Below are 17,149 nucleotides of genomic sequence, written 5' to 3' on the forward strand. Positions count from 1 at the left end.
TCGCCATTCTTCATATTGTCGACTTCGTCGTCATCATCGGAAGTAGCAACACCCCTATAAGTATCACTGTAACGGCGCCTACGTTCTGGATCTGTATATGGGTAAGGCGGTGCTGGGAAATCATCCCTTTCGATTTTCGGTTTCTCGCCTGGTGGCGGCTTCTTAGCAGCTGGATAATGTGAGAGCTCTATCGGCTCTTCGTTGTTCATGGCAGGACTTTTGGGGCGAGGCGTCTCCGAACGTATTGCATCTACGAGCACTTTCATGGCGCTGCGACTGCGCGAATGCGGCCGAGACGGCGGCCGACTACCAGCTGTTGAACCACCAGTGCTGGTGGCATACGACGGTGGTCGGTGAAAATGTGGTGACAACGGCATCTTGTCATACGGATCAATTGGCTTGCGTAAGTAGTGTGGAGCATCTGTCAAGTAGCTGTATGTATAAATACGCGAAATATCCTCGCCACCAGGGCGACCGTATTCACGTAAAATTAGTCCGGGACTAACGGTACGGTAGTGGTGATGCTGCAAAGTTGTCATAAGGAATCCATTAGGTACTTATTGATAAAAAATGGAATATGTTTGAATATTATTTTTTCTTATAATTTTTACATTTTAAAATTAGTTAAGCAATTATTATTCAGTTTAAGAGTATTGCTTTGTGATTTTGAATGTAATTTGTGTATATCGAAAGCGCAAACGTAAGAAATCAGAAAAAAAAATTAATATAAAAAAAATAAGAAAGATTCCAGAATAAAAATGTACTAAGATTCGTGTAGACGCCTACAACGTGAGGCTGAAGAGCTGGAAAAATTGAATTCAGGTATTGGTTCAGCTATTGCTAAAGATTTAAAGGAACACGCAAAATATAGGAAATGGAAACAGCAAAATTTAGACCCGAGAAATGCATCACGTACACCATCGGCAGCTAAAGAGCCCATACTCAAGTTAAGGTAAACATTTTAAGAACAAAGTTTGCTTAAAAATACATTTTTTAATGACTGTTCTAATTTTTTTTTATTGAAAATAGATACGAATCACCTATTGGTGCTTCACCATCGCGCAACTTAGATCATCAGAAGCCTTTCTATGAAGACGAAATCTTTGATCGGTCAACAAGTTACAGGGGTTCGTTAGGCAAATCGCTTGGTAATGCGCCCAGCTACAACGGTAAGTCGCAGAGACAAGTATGTAGTTAACTTATTTAAAGAATGCAGTTGATTATTTTTATAACAAAATGCTAAATCCGTATAAATTCGCGAATGAAAATATTTGCCTCTTTATGTAGGGGTGATTACTATATTTACGAAATATAGAAAACTACAAATATGACAGGTTAGCAAAACTACCTAGGTTGCCGAGGCTTTGTTCTGTTTAAAAAAGAGTCGCGTTGAATATCTACACATATACACAACGATATGAATTTATATTAAGTCCGTTTTAGTGATGGTTTTTTTTTATTTAGAAAAATTGATATATTAAGTAAGATTATAGTATTTAATTCAACTTTCACCGAGTTTTAACTGCCAATTGCCCTTTTCTACGCTTTCAAATAGTTTTTGAATGAGTAAATTTCTAGGTGTTAAATAAAAGTATCTTAAAAACAACCGTAGACGATTTTTTCATATAGAAAAAGTTTTACAAAATAATATCGGGCGTAGCTATTGGGAGGAGTAAACAAGTCATTCACACATACATACATATGTACCTATGTTTACCAAATGTCATTTAACTCAAAGTTTGAGCTGCACTCACAAATAAAAAATCAGCAATTTGATTAAGCTTTAGAATTTACCATGATAAAAATATAGCAAGGTAGATCCGTTCTCTCAATTTGTCGGCCATCATTTTTTTTTTGAAGTTTGCCAAAATTAAAATGCATGATAAAAATATAGTAAGGTAGAACCGCTGAGAGTCACTTTTAAAATTCTTGACGTTTCCAAACAATTTAATTTTTAAATTTACTCACAAACTCACACACACATTTTCATTTTCAATCTCAAGCAACAACAATTTCGAACAATTTCATTTTTTTATTTTCACTTTTATATGATTTTAAAATGTTGGCAAACTTCAAAAAAAAATTTATGGCCGACAAATTGAGAGAACGGTTCTACCTTGCTATATTTTTATCATGTTATAATGTTTGGAAACGTCAAGAATTTTAAAAGTGAGTCTCAGCGGTTCTACCTTACTATATTTTTATCATGGAATTTACGGCATATTTTTATGTTTTACTTCCGTAAAGAGAGAAACGCGCGTCAAGCTTATGAAAAATTGAGTAAAATTTACAATGAGGGTTGTCTAAAAGAACGTTGGTGCCAAAACTGATTAAATAATTGCTGGCTGGGCAATTTTAATCCCAAAGAAGCTCCGCAGTCAGGAAGACCCACCGATGTTCATAACGAGCCAATAAAGGCATTGATCATGTCAAACCCACGTTAACCCTTAAATTACAAGAATGATAGAATACAAGATTGCGCCGATCAGAGAGGATTTTGGAGAATAACTTTTGAGTGACGTCACACTGGTGCAATTGCGAGAGAGAAATGCCAAAACGTGAGCAAGAATGGAAGAAGAAGAAAAAATGTTGCAAGGAAAACGTAAACAAGTTGCACCAGTGTGACGTCATGCAAACAACGATTCNCAAATTCATTAAGAGAGGAATAGCGGTCCGAGATCGGCGCAACCTTTGTATTCTCTCAATCGTGCTTAAATTACAGCGGGGGGTAGGCAAACCACTTCGTCCAGCAGTGAAAAAATTATACACCTTCACCTAGAGATTATTGGAAACGATATTTTTTGTATTCCATATGATTTTAAAGCAAAAACGACTATTTTTTTGAAAAGTATGATAAATGGCAATGACAAGTACAATATATACAACAATGTGGAACGCACACGATCTTGGTCTCGACGTGATGACTCGCCGCAAACGACTTCAAAAGCGATAAATCATTACCTGGTTTGTTTTTCGGCTAAAAAGACAGGTTGTTCTAAGGACGGAGAATTATGAAGCTCACTGCAAAATGGCAAGGGGATATCGAACAAAGCGGAGCTGGACAGCATTGATTGATGATTAATCCATACCTCCATAATGACTTTTTACTCCACCCAATATGTGAACTAAAGAGGTAAAACTTTTTTCATTCGACACAAGATAAAAGTTTCTACACTTGCCCAATTTTCTGTAAGATAAAACATTTGATTCGCGTTGCGGGCAAAATTTGCTTTGACAGCTACGATGAAATTTATGAAAAAAATTCTAGATTCAGCGCCAAGCGAAAAGATAGCCAACGGCCATATTGTTGACAATCAGCTGGTTTAATTTTTATTTTATTTCACTCCACGGTGGAGAGAATACAGTACAGTATTCTATCATTCTTGATTTCATCCCATTTCAAAGCATCTTGCGGAAACATAAAAACCAACAACATTGCTGATATTTTAAAAACTTAATTTACTAAATTCACAGCAATTTTTACGGGCAAGGCTTTCTGCACATTTGTCGTCCAATCATTAAATAAATGAAAAATTATGTCTGGAATTATTGCGGCATAGTTCATAATTTTAAACTGGCATTTTTTTTTGTAGAAATTTTGAGAAAATTTCAAGCACTAAACAGAAACTATCTGGTCTAAGTGAATGTTTGGACGGCCAATGAATTGAAATATCACGACCGATTGTGCGGAAGTGTAATCGTCATATTCTCGTTCTATGTACATATGTATCATGATTGTTGCCAGGGCCGTAGCCAGGACAATTTTTTTTTTTCATATACTACGTTTATGCGTAGGCAAATTCACGAAGTTATTTCATGGATTTGGGCTGAAATTGGCTGCATAAACACAATATCATGAATTCAATTATGCACGAAAATTAACCATGAATCTGGGAACCATTTCATGAAGATGATGTGGAAGTCCGGATCAAAAGCATGTAGTGGCATAACCAAGACTTAAAACACTGGAAAATTTACGTGGATTCGTTGTAATATTAAAGAAATTCAAATAGAAGAAATTCAAATGCACTAAAACTAATTTATATATAACATGGACCATTTACTGGTCCAACGCCATTTGCAAATTCTAAAATGTATTAAAAAAAACACAACCCTACTGTTTAGTTTTTCGCTGGTGCGCTCCTGCCACTTCACTTCACACACGGAACTTTTTTTGATATCATGAAATGAAGAATTCGTGTATTCTGCCGCATAAACGTAGTAATAGTCAACTTATGTACAGTAGTCGAAAAAATTATAGCCGCACCAAATGTTGACAAGCTTTAAAATATCATTTTTGTTGTTATTTAATTTTGGCTAGTTTTTTATAGTTCATATAGTTCCGTATAAATACAAGTTTAAAGGCAGTGTCACACGATTGCGTATTTGCCGAAATTTGGTGCAAATCGTATCCGAATTGTGTGAATATACCCAAATATCTTTCTTTATCCCAATCACGAAAAATAATTTGTTGAAATTTTTCAATAGAAGACCAACGAAAATTCTCCCTTTTTTTTTGTACCAATAAAGCAATATAAAAATGTACAAGTCTGTACACATGTACCAATCGAGTGACACTGCCTTAAAAGTTTATACAATTAAAAAAAAATACAGGAAATTTTCGTAAAAATGTCTAGTTTTTTAATGATTGTGAATATGCAAAAAAGCTCGAAATTTGTACGAAAGTTTGTTGAATTTTTTTTAAATTGCACAAAGCTTGAAACTTGGATTTAAACGAATTTTGTAAAAGAATGAACTATATTTTTATAAAAAAATAACCAAAAGTAAATAACAACAAAAATAATACGTTAAAACTTGGCAAAAAGTGGTTCAGCTATAATTTTTTAACCACCTACAACACGGTCCACCTCTGACACGGTCTTCAAACAGCAGTTAAATTTTTCAACAATTAGATATTTTCCAGTAGGTCTGTCGAATATCCGTTGGTTCATTACTATCATTAATATTATTATTTTAAGTTTCGAAATTTGTATAACCATCTTACCATTATTTTTGTGGGCTTAATCTACATACATACATAGTATTAAATTGCCTATTTAAAATACTATATAGCGATACATTCCTACCGATCTCCGCCTAGACCAGGATATGGATTGAAAACAACAACATTGCCACCATCAATACGCAATGGCTATAGCTCCGTAAGTGTAAACATAAAATTCTGCTGCTTCTATAATGGTGCGTCACTCATGCTATACGGCTCGTTTGAATTGTTGGTGATTGGTATTGCTACTGCGTTTAATGTTGGAAACAAACTCATTTGTGATTAACACCCTATATTATCATTAACAATGTCTTACTGGTCATAAACTGTCAAATGTATAGACTTAGCAACAAAGTAACCTTATAAAATATACACACTTACATATGTATCCACTCTCTCTTGGTACATATACTCGATCAAAGCTTAACGTATGTACTATACCACCGTTGTTAAATTAGGTTATAAACGTCAACAAACAGTTATTGGACAACTGCGCTGAGCAATTTCCCCCCCTTCTGCTTTTTCTGTTATTATTGCCGACTTACTTTAAAGTTAAATATTGTAAAAGTAATAATAGTTTTGATATATATATAAACCTGTTACGATGTGGGCCACATGAGAGATATCAAATACGTATTCGATGTTCACTCGACATACCAAAGAACGGACAACTTAACACAATCTTTCAAATTCTGTCCTTTTAAAATATTTCACGCTCCTGATCCTTGCACTGCATACTGTGTATTAAATACATATCTACGCAAAGCAGAGCTACATATTTAATATTTACTAGGATTTTTAATTTTTAACGGTTATATTCATATTTAATACTAAGTTCTGCTTTAATAGCCCGCACATGTATGCACATTAGGGTGGTCCTTAAATGTAGGAAGCAAATTTTTACATCAGATTTTCTAAGCCTCAACCCTTTGTCGAGATGCTACTATACTCGAAGATATTACATATAAATTTTGGTCCCGATTGGAGACGGTTAAAGCGTGTCGCACAGGGGGGAAAGTTCATATTACTCTATGGAGACTCAACAAATTAAGATAGATTTTTTTTTTCGTCTAATACCCAAAATCGATACTACCGTAGGTGAAGATATCACCTATAAATTTTCGTCCAGATTGAAGTCGGTTTAAGGCGTGGGGCACAGGGGTAAAATTTCAGATTACCCTATGGAGACGTCTTAACCGACTCCAATCAGGACCAAAGTTTAAATGTGATATCCTCGACGTTAGTACATAGTATCATTTTGGGTATTAAATTAAGAAAAAATATTTTTAATGTTTTGAGTCCATAGAGGCATCTGGCCTTTGACCCCTTTGCGACACGCCTTAACCGTCTCCAATCGGGACCAAAATTTATATGTGATATCTTCGACTATGGTATTACCGATTGAGGTGGTGAGAATGAAAAAAATTGTTTTTATATGATTTTCAAGGACCACCCTAATATACATACATACGTATTTATCTTCAGTATTAATGTTTCATAATGATCTTTATATTTTGCCGAATCTTTCTTGTACTCACTATCAATTCTTCCTCTGAATTGTCAATTAATTTTTTCATTCAATGCTGCTTTTTGCCTTATGATCGTGTATATAACCCTTATGATTCGACAAATATTCGTTTAATACTTGCACTATTGCGCATTCGGTGCTGGACGACGTCTTTTGCATTTAACAACGACAACAACTACACCAAAATACGACAATTTAAAAATTATATTCTGGTGACTGGTGATTATTTACCACTTAACATATATTTATCAACAATAACAACGCGCCATCGTTCATCCTCATCAAATGGTAAACTCTTCATAATCGTCGATCATGTTTTGACTGTCAAATTTCGCATATCATATACATACATACATATATGCGCTTCATCTGCAATTCATTGAACATTTGCTTGGACGCTTCATTCTACTCTACATGCCATCAACGACGTCATCATCTGTTTTGTGGCCAATATTTTTGCGCTTGCATGCCTATACTGTTACAAACACGCATATAATACGTACTCATACGCACGCCCATATGCACATACATGCATTTGAATTATTAATTGTATGTATGTATGTATGCATACACATTTGTCACACACAGTGGTGAGCGCCTTGCGGCATGTCCCTAAGCCAGGATACGGCTTAGCTCCACGCTCACATACATTCAGTGCGGCCGGTGGTACTTCTGCTGTGCACCCTGTTGCTACTGTAAGCGCTTTCTATGTGTAGCTTTTTATGAGAATGCTTAATGAGACCTTTCGATTTGATTTTTTTAGATACTATTTTATTAGAATTATTTTTTAGAACCTATGTGTATTCCTACTTGTTTGTGTTTTCTATATTAATTAATTATTTTAAAATTTTCTGCAAATTGGACGACTGTGGCCGATTTGATAATTTCTATTGGCACATTCTATATTTTGATATTTAGTCTCATAAAACCAGAAACTAATGACTCCTCTTGATAAAAATAAATATTAATTATATATAATTATTTCTTCGGATAAAGATATCTTCTTTTTTACATAAACTAACTTACTTTTTGCTTACAATATTTTTCGATTATATTTAATCTATAATTTTAATATTTCCGCTCATACATATTATGCCGACATTCAGAAGATTCGGGCTAAAATTTATATTCGTTACGCTAGCTGACCCACTTTTCCAAATTTTTAAGGGTCACAAAAATTAATTTGAGGAATGTGGTGATACTGGGTGTTTTTAGGTTCGCCAAAATTATTTGAGCGAAAAGTATTGGATCAGAGCTACTACATGCACAACTATTGGCCATTATTATTTTTAACACGACCTTTCTTTCAAGTAATATTGCCTGAGTAATATTTTGGCGCAAAATAAGGTATTTAAACTTACCAGGCAATGAAGACTGGACGTACGCTTAAGTAAAAGTATTGTTTTGCATTCAACAATTCTTTTTCCGCTTTTACATTCTTTCGTTAAGGTTTGGTTTTCGTTTTTTGGTTTTTTGCTTTTGTTTTTATTGGCACGGCATGAAATTTAATTTATGTTATGGGTCTTAATTTGCACATTCGTAGACTTTCTTATTTATTACTTCACAAAAATTTACTAGTCATCCGCACATATTAATTTCAATTGGAATTTAAACAAACATTACGTCAAGTGAAATATATATTTACACATAATTTTAACTTTCACTATTTACCAATCATTAGGACTTTTCATATGGAGGTTTTGTGGATAAAACTCATAGTACAGACTTAAGTTGTGGGAAATCAGAAGGTAAGTTTCACTAGTGAAATTCCATTACTATATCGCTTGTTTTCTAGAGGAACGTCATATCTAGAAATACAAAACGGCTTAAGGTTCTTACTTAGGCATTTCACATTAACAAAAACAAATAGCTAAAGCAATAAAAAAACTATAAACCTAAATTTTAATGCAGAGCATAAAGCTGTCGTCAATGCTTACTTTCGTAATTTACTTTGTCAAATAATGATGCGTTTTTTTACACAACATAAAAAATTGGCTTACAGCCTTTTCAGGATACTTAACCGCAAAAAATGTATGGTGATTTCGTTTCTACCTTCACCTTTTGATTGCCCCTTTCTCTTTTTGTGTTCGAGTCTAAATTAAAGGCAAAGCGTGAGAAAATTTTGTGTTCGTTTCTTAAAATGTCACACTCTTGTAAGGGAAAAAAGGCACATTCTCAGCCCTGTGAAGCTATGTCGGGGGAGGTGGTTGCCCTCAAAATCAGATGGTTGTTTAAAACGACAATATTATGAAATGCGCGAGCTAGACAAGGACATGAAGCCAAAAACATGCCATTTTGCTGGGTTGAGTGTAACATCAAACACATTTTGCACTGGGGAAGGGCAACATTTTTTGGAAGAAANATTCTTAAAATGTCGCACTCTTGTAAGGGAAAAAAGGCACATTCTCAGCCCTGTGAAGCTATGTCGGGGGAGGTGGTTGTCCTCAAAATCAGATGGTTGTTTAAAACGACAATATTATGAAATGCGTGAGCTAGACAAGGACATGAAGCCAAAAACATGCCATTTTGCAGGGTTGAGTGTAACATCAAACACATTTTGCACTGGGGAAGGGCAACATTTTTTGGAAGAAACAAAATCACCATCAGATCATGACGTTCTACCAGCAAAAGGGCGATATAGCTAAAGTGTAGTTTTAAATATGTTTATATTTTATTTAAAACTTTTTTACCATAGCTTCAGTTGATTCCATTACTGATGGTGATAGACGTGCTTTAGTAAGTACTTTTTATCCACTCTAGAATATAGACTTTTCTTAATGTATTTTATATCTTTTATCTATTTACAGATGGGTGGCGAGCTTCCCGCTTCTAGCACATATTCGGGTGTTTTGTCCTACCATTATCCGCAAGCTGGTTTAATACGTCGCAGTCTACNGGATGGTGATAGACGTGCTTTAGTAAGTACTTTTTATCCACTCTAGAATATAGCCTTTTCTTAATGTATTTTATATCTTTTATCTATTTACAGATGGGTGGCGAGCTTCCCGCTTCTAGCACATATTCGGGTGTTTTGTCCTACCATTATCCGCAAGCTGGTTTAATACGTCGCAGTCTACCCAATATGGCACACTCTTTGCTCGTTCATGAGCCGGCTAAAATTTATCCTTATCATTTATTAGTCATCACAAACTATCGTCTACCAACAGATGTTGATCGCTGCAACTTAGAGGTTCTTAGAGTTTCTATTTCCCTATTCAATATAAATGTAAATACATATATTAACGCAATTAAATATTCGTAGCGTCATTTATCGGATGTAGAATTCGAGCATGTTTTGCAAAGCTCTCGATCCGAGTTCTACCGATTACCCCAATGGAGACGAAACGAACTGAAACGCCGAGCAAAGCTGTTCTAAGCGAAAACACAAACGATGGATTATTGGCTGAATGTTAGGACTGTCTAAATACACACAAGCACCTGCGATTGTTCGTAGCTAAGAGGAAAATTTAAAAAATATGTATACAATATATCGTAATTACAAGCGATTATTCAATAGGCTCATCGTGTACACTTGCTTTATCGTAGCAAAGCAAAATGAAAAGAGTNAGAAAATTTAAAAAATATGTATACAATACATCGTAATTACAAACGATTATTCAAATTAAATAGGCTCATCGGCTCATCGTGTACACTTGCTTTATCGTAGCAAAGCAAAATGAAAAGAGTCAACGTCAATAGCTTCGTCGCTATTCACGTCTGCTACACTCACAAGCGACAAAACTAAACATAGAAACTTAATGCTGCAAACGAAAAAAAACACGCTCCAGACAGACCGCCCCTTTGTAACCAAATCGATTACCAACTATCTTCTAATAGTAAATAAGATTAAGTGGAATTGCCTGAATGCAAATATTGACCGATTTAAAAAAAAAAAACAAACAAATCTGACAAGCTTTACAGCTTTACATTACGAGTATGCAAAAAGAGTAAAACTTAAACAAAATCTGAGCTTTTCTATTTTATGTAGCATATTTTGTTTGCAATTATATTGTATTTATATATACCTGTATTTTTTTAATAATATTAAAAGAGAATATGGCGAAAGCTTATACTCGTACTACACATGTATGTATGTACGTACATACTGTTACTCCCAAAATTGAGCGTACGGCTCTTTTCTGTTAATATTCGCAATGTTTTACATGTTAAAAATTATTTGTCAATTTTGTATTAAAATATGGCTTATATTTTAGAATGATACTGTTTACAAAAATTAAGAAAAATCTGTTAAGTTGAAATTAGACATTAGAAAATCGTATTAAAAAGTTCGCGTTTTTGCTGAAACTTTGCAGATTTTTCTTAATTTTTGTACAAAGTATCGTTTTTGGATTTAAATGGAGTTTGCTAAAATATAAGCCATATTTTAACACAAATTTAACAAATAATTTTTAACATATAAAACGTTGCGAATATTAACAGAAAAGAGCCGTACGCTCAATTTTGGGAGTAACAANTTGGATTTAAATGGAGTTTGCTAAAATATAAGCCATATTTTAATGCAAAATTGACAAATAATTTTTAACATATAAAACATTGCGAATATTAACAGAAAAGAGCCGTACGCTCAATTTTGGGAGTAACAAGTACATTATAAATATGTATGTATTTATGTAAGCACGTGCATACATGCATTTGCATGCATAATGAATTCTAATGATTTCTATATATTTTCATTTCCTTTATGCATTTGTATTTATTCGCGTATTTATAAGCCGAAATAGGTAGAAAAGCAGAAAAGATGCTAAATTACTATTTTGCTTTCTAAAAACAACACAGACATAAGAAAAAATGCAATTAAGATACTACAAACACGCCGAAATTCTGATAATTGCATTCAAAAAATATGTATTTACAAATATATGCTTAAAACTTATTTAATGTGAACTTATAAATATATTTTATTTAGTAAGAAGATTGTGGTAAGTATGTTGAGTTTACATGTGGGCATATGTACTTATTAGAAAAATATACGAAATAGTTAATAATATTAAAACTTACTAATTTTTTTGTTAATTTTTAATACAGCATCACACCTTCTCGTAATTAATAACGGTACTGTAAATTGCCGCTGTCGTGAGATCCCTTTTAAAGTGTGAATGTACTAGTTTGAAAAGACTGCATTCGTAATCGGGATGCAGTTGTAACCATAGACGATTTAGAAAGCCCGATTGTTACTACGACAATGAAAATGAAGAGTATGTTGAAGAAAGTCAGGATAAGAGGAAACATACATAAATATCCTCTTTTTGGAAAAAGATCAGCCTCCAAGGTACTTTCAATGTTGGATTCAAATGAATACGTGGCTGCAAAAATTAAAAAAAAAAATTGAATCTGACGGCCAACTTCCTGTAAAATATACTCCGATGCCAAAGCTCGAAATGCAAAAGTTGACGTAGGTTCGGTTTTCCACGGAAGCAAAGTCAGCCAGTTTATCGATCGGGAGGACTATGGGCAGGAGGTCGGGTGTAAGCGTCAGTATAGGTTGCCACGTTATGCTGTTTATAGCGTACAATTGCTAATCTGGCGAGCTACTGCCCATAATCATGGTGGGTGCATCGTCGTACATTGTGCAGAACAGGCTTGAGATCGTGGTGCGCGTTGAACGACTGAGCAGCAAAACAGGGGCCCACGTAGTCGCTCGTACAAGTTCGCGCAGTGCGCAGTCCTGAAAATGACCTAAAGTGACACCAGCTAAGGCAGAAATTGCACTTGACTGATGTCACGTTGCGGTATTTTCTGGATCGACACACCGAACAGATTATCAGAGGAACTAGGATCTGCTGGCGGCGGCGTCTGGGTTGGGTGCGTTTGTATCTGTCTATGGTTGTGTTATGTTGGGGTGTGGTCGGGTTGGTGTTGTGTTGCTCGGGTGAGCTCTGGTGTATCATGTTTACACAGTAAGGGTCCACGAACGATTTCTGGCTCTGGGCTTGACTCTATGGTAGCCCTGAGCAGAAAAATGCGGACGAAATGTTGCCCCATGGACGAACAACAGGGTTAGGCTGTCGTGGGAATGGATCTAGTAAATAATTTATATACATACCTGATATACTTACATATATGTGTTTGAATGTATTCGATGCGAAACTATTTATTTAGTCCTACTCAGGAATTCCTTTCAGAATATACTAAAACAAAACTCAAATACCTTATTGGCCATACCTTCAACTGAGTGGAAGATCTCGGCAGCCAGTTCGAAAACACCCTATCTCGAAAAACCTTACAAGAACGACCTACTTCAGAATTTCATTGAAAACACTCTATCTCGAAAAACCTTATAAGGGCGCCCTACTTCAGAATTTGAATGAAAACGCCCTATTTCAAAATTTTATTGAAAAACACCCTATCTCCGAATTTGGTTGAAGCACGCCCTATCTCAGAATTCGATTCAAAAACGCCCCATCTTAGCTGAAAATACATTGAAAGTGTGCTGAGGTAGGGCGTTTTTGAATCGACTCCTTAAATAGGGCGTTCTTCAACCAAATTCTGAGATAAGGCGTTTTTCAATCAAATTCTGAGGTGGGGCGTTCTTGAAAAGTTTTCTGAGATAGGGCGTTTTCGAACTGGATGCCGAGATATCAATATAAATTACTTTGAGAAGTGATGAACAGTCTGCTATTATTTTACTTTTTACTGTGTCTGTGTGTGGTTTATTTGTATAAAAGGAGTGTGATTTTAGAAAAATAATCAGCCTCATTGCGAGAGTCGTGCCGAATGCAAGTCGTTTTTCGAGAGTCGAATCGTATCGAAAATTTAGCGTCATTGCCTAAAATTTCCAATCGACTAGTGTATTAAAATGGAAGAACTTGGCAGCACTGCATAGTTTTCGACAATTTTCGTCGTTTACTTATTTCAGCACGACAGTAGACAATGCTAATGTTGTCGAGTCGTACAATTCAGCCTAATTTACGACTTACGCAATGAGGCTGAATACGTGTGTTCATACTGTATTCCACTTTAATGTGCAACTTTGCAATATCAGCTAAGGAATGTTTCGGAAGGCTTGTGTGCTTTGTTCAGTGCATTGTACTCAATTGGAATGTCGCTATTTTATTATTTCTATTTTCGGATGTTGCACATTATCCTTTGCATGAAGATCATACGTGAGTAGAGATTTCATGACAGTCAAAGTGCTTCCAATTATTTGCTTGTGATAAATTTGACGAGTGGCAAACCTATGGGAAAACATTAAAATAGTTAACATAAATTCATTTGATCGTTTGCATACTAAAGGCATTTTTCCAATTTTGCTTCAGTAATGAATTTTGATAAGTCTTTAAAATATACTATATTATTAGTTTTAAACAGGTCATTTAGGTTACTGAATTTCTTAAAAATTTCAAACTTGTTCCTGAAAGCATTTAATGCGGTACATTCAAATATAAGATGATGAGGGGTTTCATAGGCTCCGCACCTGCCACAGTTACTTGAAATATTCTGCTTAAATTTGTGTAAATATGATTTATTGTACGTATGCCCAACAATCAGTCTATTGAGTAGTTTTGTATTGTATGCGTCTAAGTCATTTTTTTTATTTTTGAACCACGGCTTTCTTTCTTTTATTGCTATTCCATCCACAACATCCGAATTCCAGTTCGGACAACCTCTCTTTATCTTTTCTTTCGCCTTTTCCCATAATTCATTGCCAATTTTCAGCAAAGCTTCAGTTGGCGTGAACTCAGTTTCCAATATTTTACCAACATTAGTCGCAGCCTTTGCCGCAATATCCGCCTTTTCATTAAAATATATTCCTACATGGCTAGGCACCCACACTACCATCACACTCACTATTTTTGAATTCAACAATTTATTGTGAAATTCCGCAACCAAAAAATTGTCTGTCTTCTCACAGTCTAATAGTTTAATTGCTGCTAAACTGTCCGTAAAGAGGACAACTTTTTCCCTGCCACTCTTCTTTGCAATTCCCACCGCTTCATTTAAGGCTACCAACTCACCAAAGGTCGATGAAACTGTTCCATTTATTTTATAAAGATACGAAACATTTTTTTCTAAGTCATACACTGCACAACCTACCCTATCCTCTATAATCGATGCATCTGTGGCCAACATGTAAAAACCTCGACTTTTTAGATTATCCCTCTTTTCGCTATACACCGCTTTTAATTGCTGCTGAGAAAAATTAGTTTTCGAGCTATTAACTCCGATTGTATAAACTGTAGATCCTTATGTTTTCGAAAACTTACTCTTGTGCAGATTCTATCCAAAATGTGCTTGAACTCTACATATACACAACCATAACTTGAATTAATGATCTGACTATTTTGTAAACTAGTTCTTAAACCCGGATTAAGAAACCACTGTTTAATTAGTTCCTTAGCAGTTAACCACAGCGCTCTGCTAAGAGGCGGAAGTTCGCAAGCAAGTGCATATCTCGCATATGTTGGCGTATTAGGTGGAACCCCCAAACATCGCCTTAACGTATCATTTACAATCGTTTGTATCTGCCTTTCATAGTGACCTTTAGGGCTGTGCCAATTAGATAGCAAATTCTCATAATTTTTGACAGCTATGAGTGAATAAAAATGTTTGAAACGGCAGGGCTAGTGAAAAATTTGACAGCAAGCATTATCAAGAAGAAGAACGAACAACGCACGTATACACATAAATTAAAGAAAACAAAAGCGAGTGGAAATAAAAGAACATTGTCCCGCCGGCAAAAAAATAAAGAAAAGCTATATAACTTGTAAGATTTAATTTCAGATTTACATATGAAAAGGCGTTATGTATTTTTTTAATTAAAAATACTGGCCCGTAGTCATAGTCAAAATAAAGTCGACTTTAAAGTTAGTTGCAGCTTTTTTGACAGATATCCCATTGAAAATTATGTCAAAAAGCTGCAACTAACTTTAAAGTCGACTTTATTTTGACTATGACTACGGGCCACTATTTTACAGGGAGCAGTTCAGAACGCAGAATCCTTCTGGAAAAGCGCATTGACAAGGATGTTTGGTTCAGTTCAAAGAACGCCAACAGCATCGAAGGCTGGAAGTGAGTCGTATACCGGAGTGTATCAATTTTGAGTAATTTAGCGTGCTTAAATTTCGAAATATTGAAGTTTCAAGCATTTCTGAAATTTATCGTTATATGAAAAGCGGCCTCAATTTTAGTCTGATTTCAATAATTTTCAAGGTTTTGCTTTTATTTGGCAAGCACAATAGCCATACCGAGTTTGGTATAAATTGGTGGACCGGTTACCGAGATACATATATGTGATCATAAGTTGGCGGTGCCATGCCCGTTTTCCAAAATTTTATCATAAACGTATTTCTTGGTAAAGGATTGTCGCAAGCATCAATTTTGAATAAATTAGCTCTAATATTTACTGCTTTATCGAAGATTTCGCATTTCTCCAAATTAGCGTTATATGTATGGGAGATAGATGTGGTTATTGTTCGATTTTGCCCATTTCCAATACCATCCGTCCTACGCCCGAAAGAAGTGCACGTACAAAGTTTCGTTAAGATATCTCAACTTTTACTAGAGTTATCATGTGCACAGACGGACCGCCGGACAGACAGACGGACGGACGGACACAATCACCGCTTAATCGATTTCTCTTTTCATTCTGATCACTTATGTATACATTTGTCTATTATCTATCGCGATTCGTTTTACCTGTTACAAACAACCGTTATGTGACCAAAGTTATAATACCCTTGTGCACAAGTGCGCTCGGTAGGTACTACCATGTTTAACAAAAAGAAAAAAAGTGGGTACATTTATCTATTAAAACTTAGTTGAAACGAACCTTTATCCCTTTATGGAAAGTGGTTCGGTTTTCGGTTCGGATCAAACATTTGTGGAAAATTTCGATTCGGTTAACGGTTCAGTTAATTAATAGAAAAAATCGGTTTTCCGGCTCAAAACCGGTTCACGTACCTGAAAACTATTGAACCGATTTAAAAAATATGGAAAAGTGACCTTCATTCGATATATATATCTATGTATATAATGTAAACATATTTCGAGAAAAAGTAAAAAAAAAAACGAAATTATGGCAATTTTTTATAAAAATGTACGTTTTTCGTAAAAAATACGTATTTAATTAACTATAATAACAAATATGTTTATCAGAACGATCACAAGAATACCTTTAATAAGGCGTATAATTTTATATAAAAGTTTACCTATAAACTTAGCAGCGAGGGGTGCACCACGTCTTTTTTTTTTCTCTAGCTCAAAGGTCCGGATTCTTTAGGTATGCCAGGGAATACCCCTAATAATAAATTACTCAAATTTACATCTTCATTAACCTAGCGTATATCTCTTTGTTTTGTGTGTTGACATGTCTTTTTGAGATGATTGATGAACGCAATTGAAATGCTCTTTAAAAGCAAAAGTGGACACCATCGTACAGTTTCCCAAGTAAAAACACTATCAGCTGACTGCCAAAAAATGCCTACGGCTGGGATCACCTGTTTTTTGGCATTTGCTCCTATCTTTTACAATTGCTTTCATTTCTAGTACAATTTCTTCCATTTCTATTACAATTTATTCAAATTCACTCTACACATTGAACCAAAAACACCAATACACTTACCAAAACACATCTACAGCCTGCAAGGAAGAGTTAA

General features: G+C 35.0%; 2 protein-coding genes and 2 long non-coding RNA genes across 4 annotated transcripts in view; 3 read left to right on the plus strand and 1 right to left on the minus strand.

Annotated features, from left to right (window-relative positions):
* The window catches only part of Unc-115a (actin binding LIM protein Uncoordinated 115a), a gene marked incomplete at its 5' end in the record, with an annotated part of 12,580 nt that extends 2,140 nt beyond the window's left edge, over positions 1-10,440 (plus strand). Inside the window, 9 exons of the mRNA XM_017625392.1 lie at positions 625-700; positions 779-952; positions 1,030-1,169; positions 5,074-5,162; positions 8,215-8,281; positions 9,229-9,269; positions 9,523-9,723; positions 9,796-10,022; positions 10,130-10,440. Coding sequence (XP_017480881.1) covers positions 625-700; positions 779-952; positions 1,030-1,169; positions 5,074-5,162; positions 8,215-8,281; positions 9,229-9,269; positions 9,523-9,723; positions 9,796-9,909 — 902 coding nt within the window. The remainder of the gene's footprint in view (positions 1-624; positions 701-778; positions 953-1,029; positions 1,170-5,073; positions 5,163-8,214; positions 8,282-9,228; positions 9,270-9,522; positions 9,724-9,795; positions 10,023-10,129) is intronic.
* LOC108370133 (uncharacterized) lies at positions 2,720-3,220 on the plus strand. Its single transcript, XR_001848598.1, has 2 exons — positions 2,720-2,889; positions 3,001-3,220. It is a non-coding gene; the product is annotated as an uncharacterized LOC108370133 (long non-coding RNA).
* Positions 10,441-13,191: 2,751 nt separating the features above from the next.
* The window catches only part of LOC108370136 (uncharacterized), a 28,115-nt gene continuing 24,157 nt past the window's right edge, over positions 13,192-17,149 (minus strand). The window contains exons 5-6 of the mRNA XM_017625396.1: positions 13,487-13,729; positions 13,192-13,242 (exon numbers count right to left, since the gene is read on the minus strand). Coding sequence (XP_017480885.1) covers positions 13,600-13,729 — 130 coding nt within the window. The 3' untranslated portion in view covers positions 13,192-13,242; positions 13,487-13,599. The remainder of the gene's footprint in view (positions 13,243-13,486; positions 13,730-17,149) is intronic.
* Positions 15,102-15,529, plus strand: LOC108370139 (uncharacterized). The gene is made up of 2 exons (XR_001848599.1): positions 15,102-15,258; positions 15,470-15,529. It is a non-coding gene; the product is annotated as an uncharacterized LOC108370139 (long non-coding RNA).

This window comes from Rhagoletis zephyria, unplaced genomic scaffold, assembly GCF_001687245.7.
Source record: "Rhagoletis zephyria isolate East Lansing unplaced genomic scaffold, Rhagoletis_zephyria_1.1 Rzeph_scaffold_04029, whole genome shotgun sequence".
In the NCBI taxonomy this organism is placed as follows: domain Eukaryota; kingdom Metazoa; phylum Arthropoda; class Insecta; order Diptera; family Tephritidae; genus Rhagoletis; species Rhagoletis zephyria.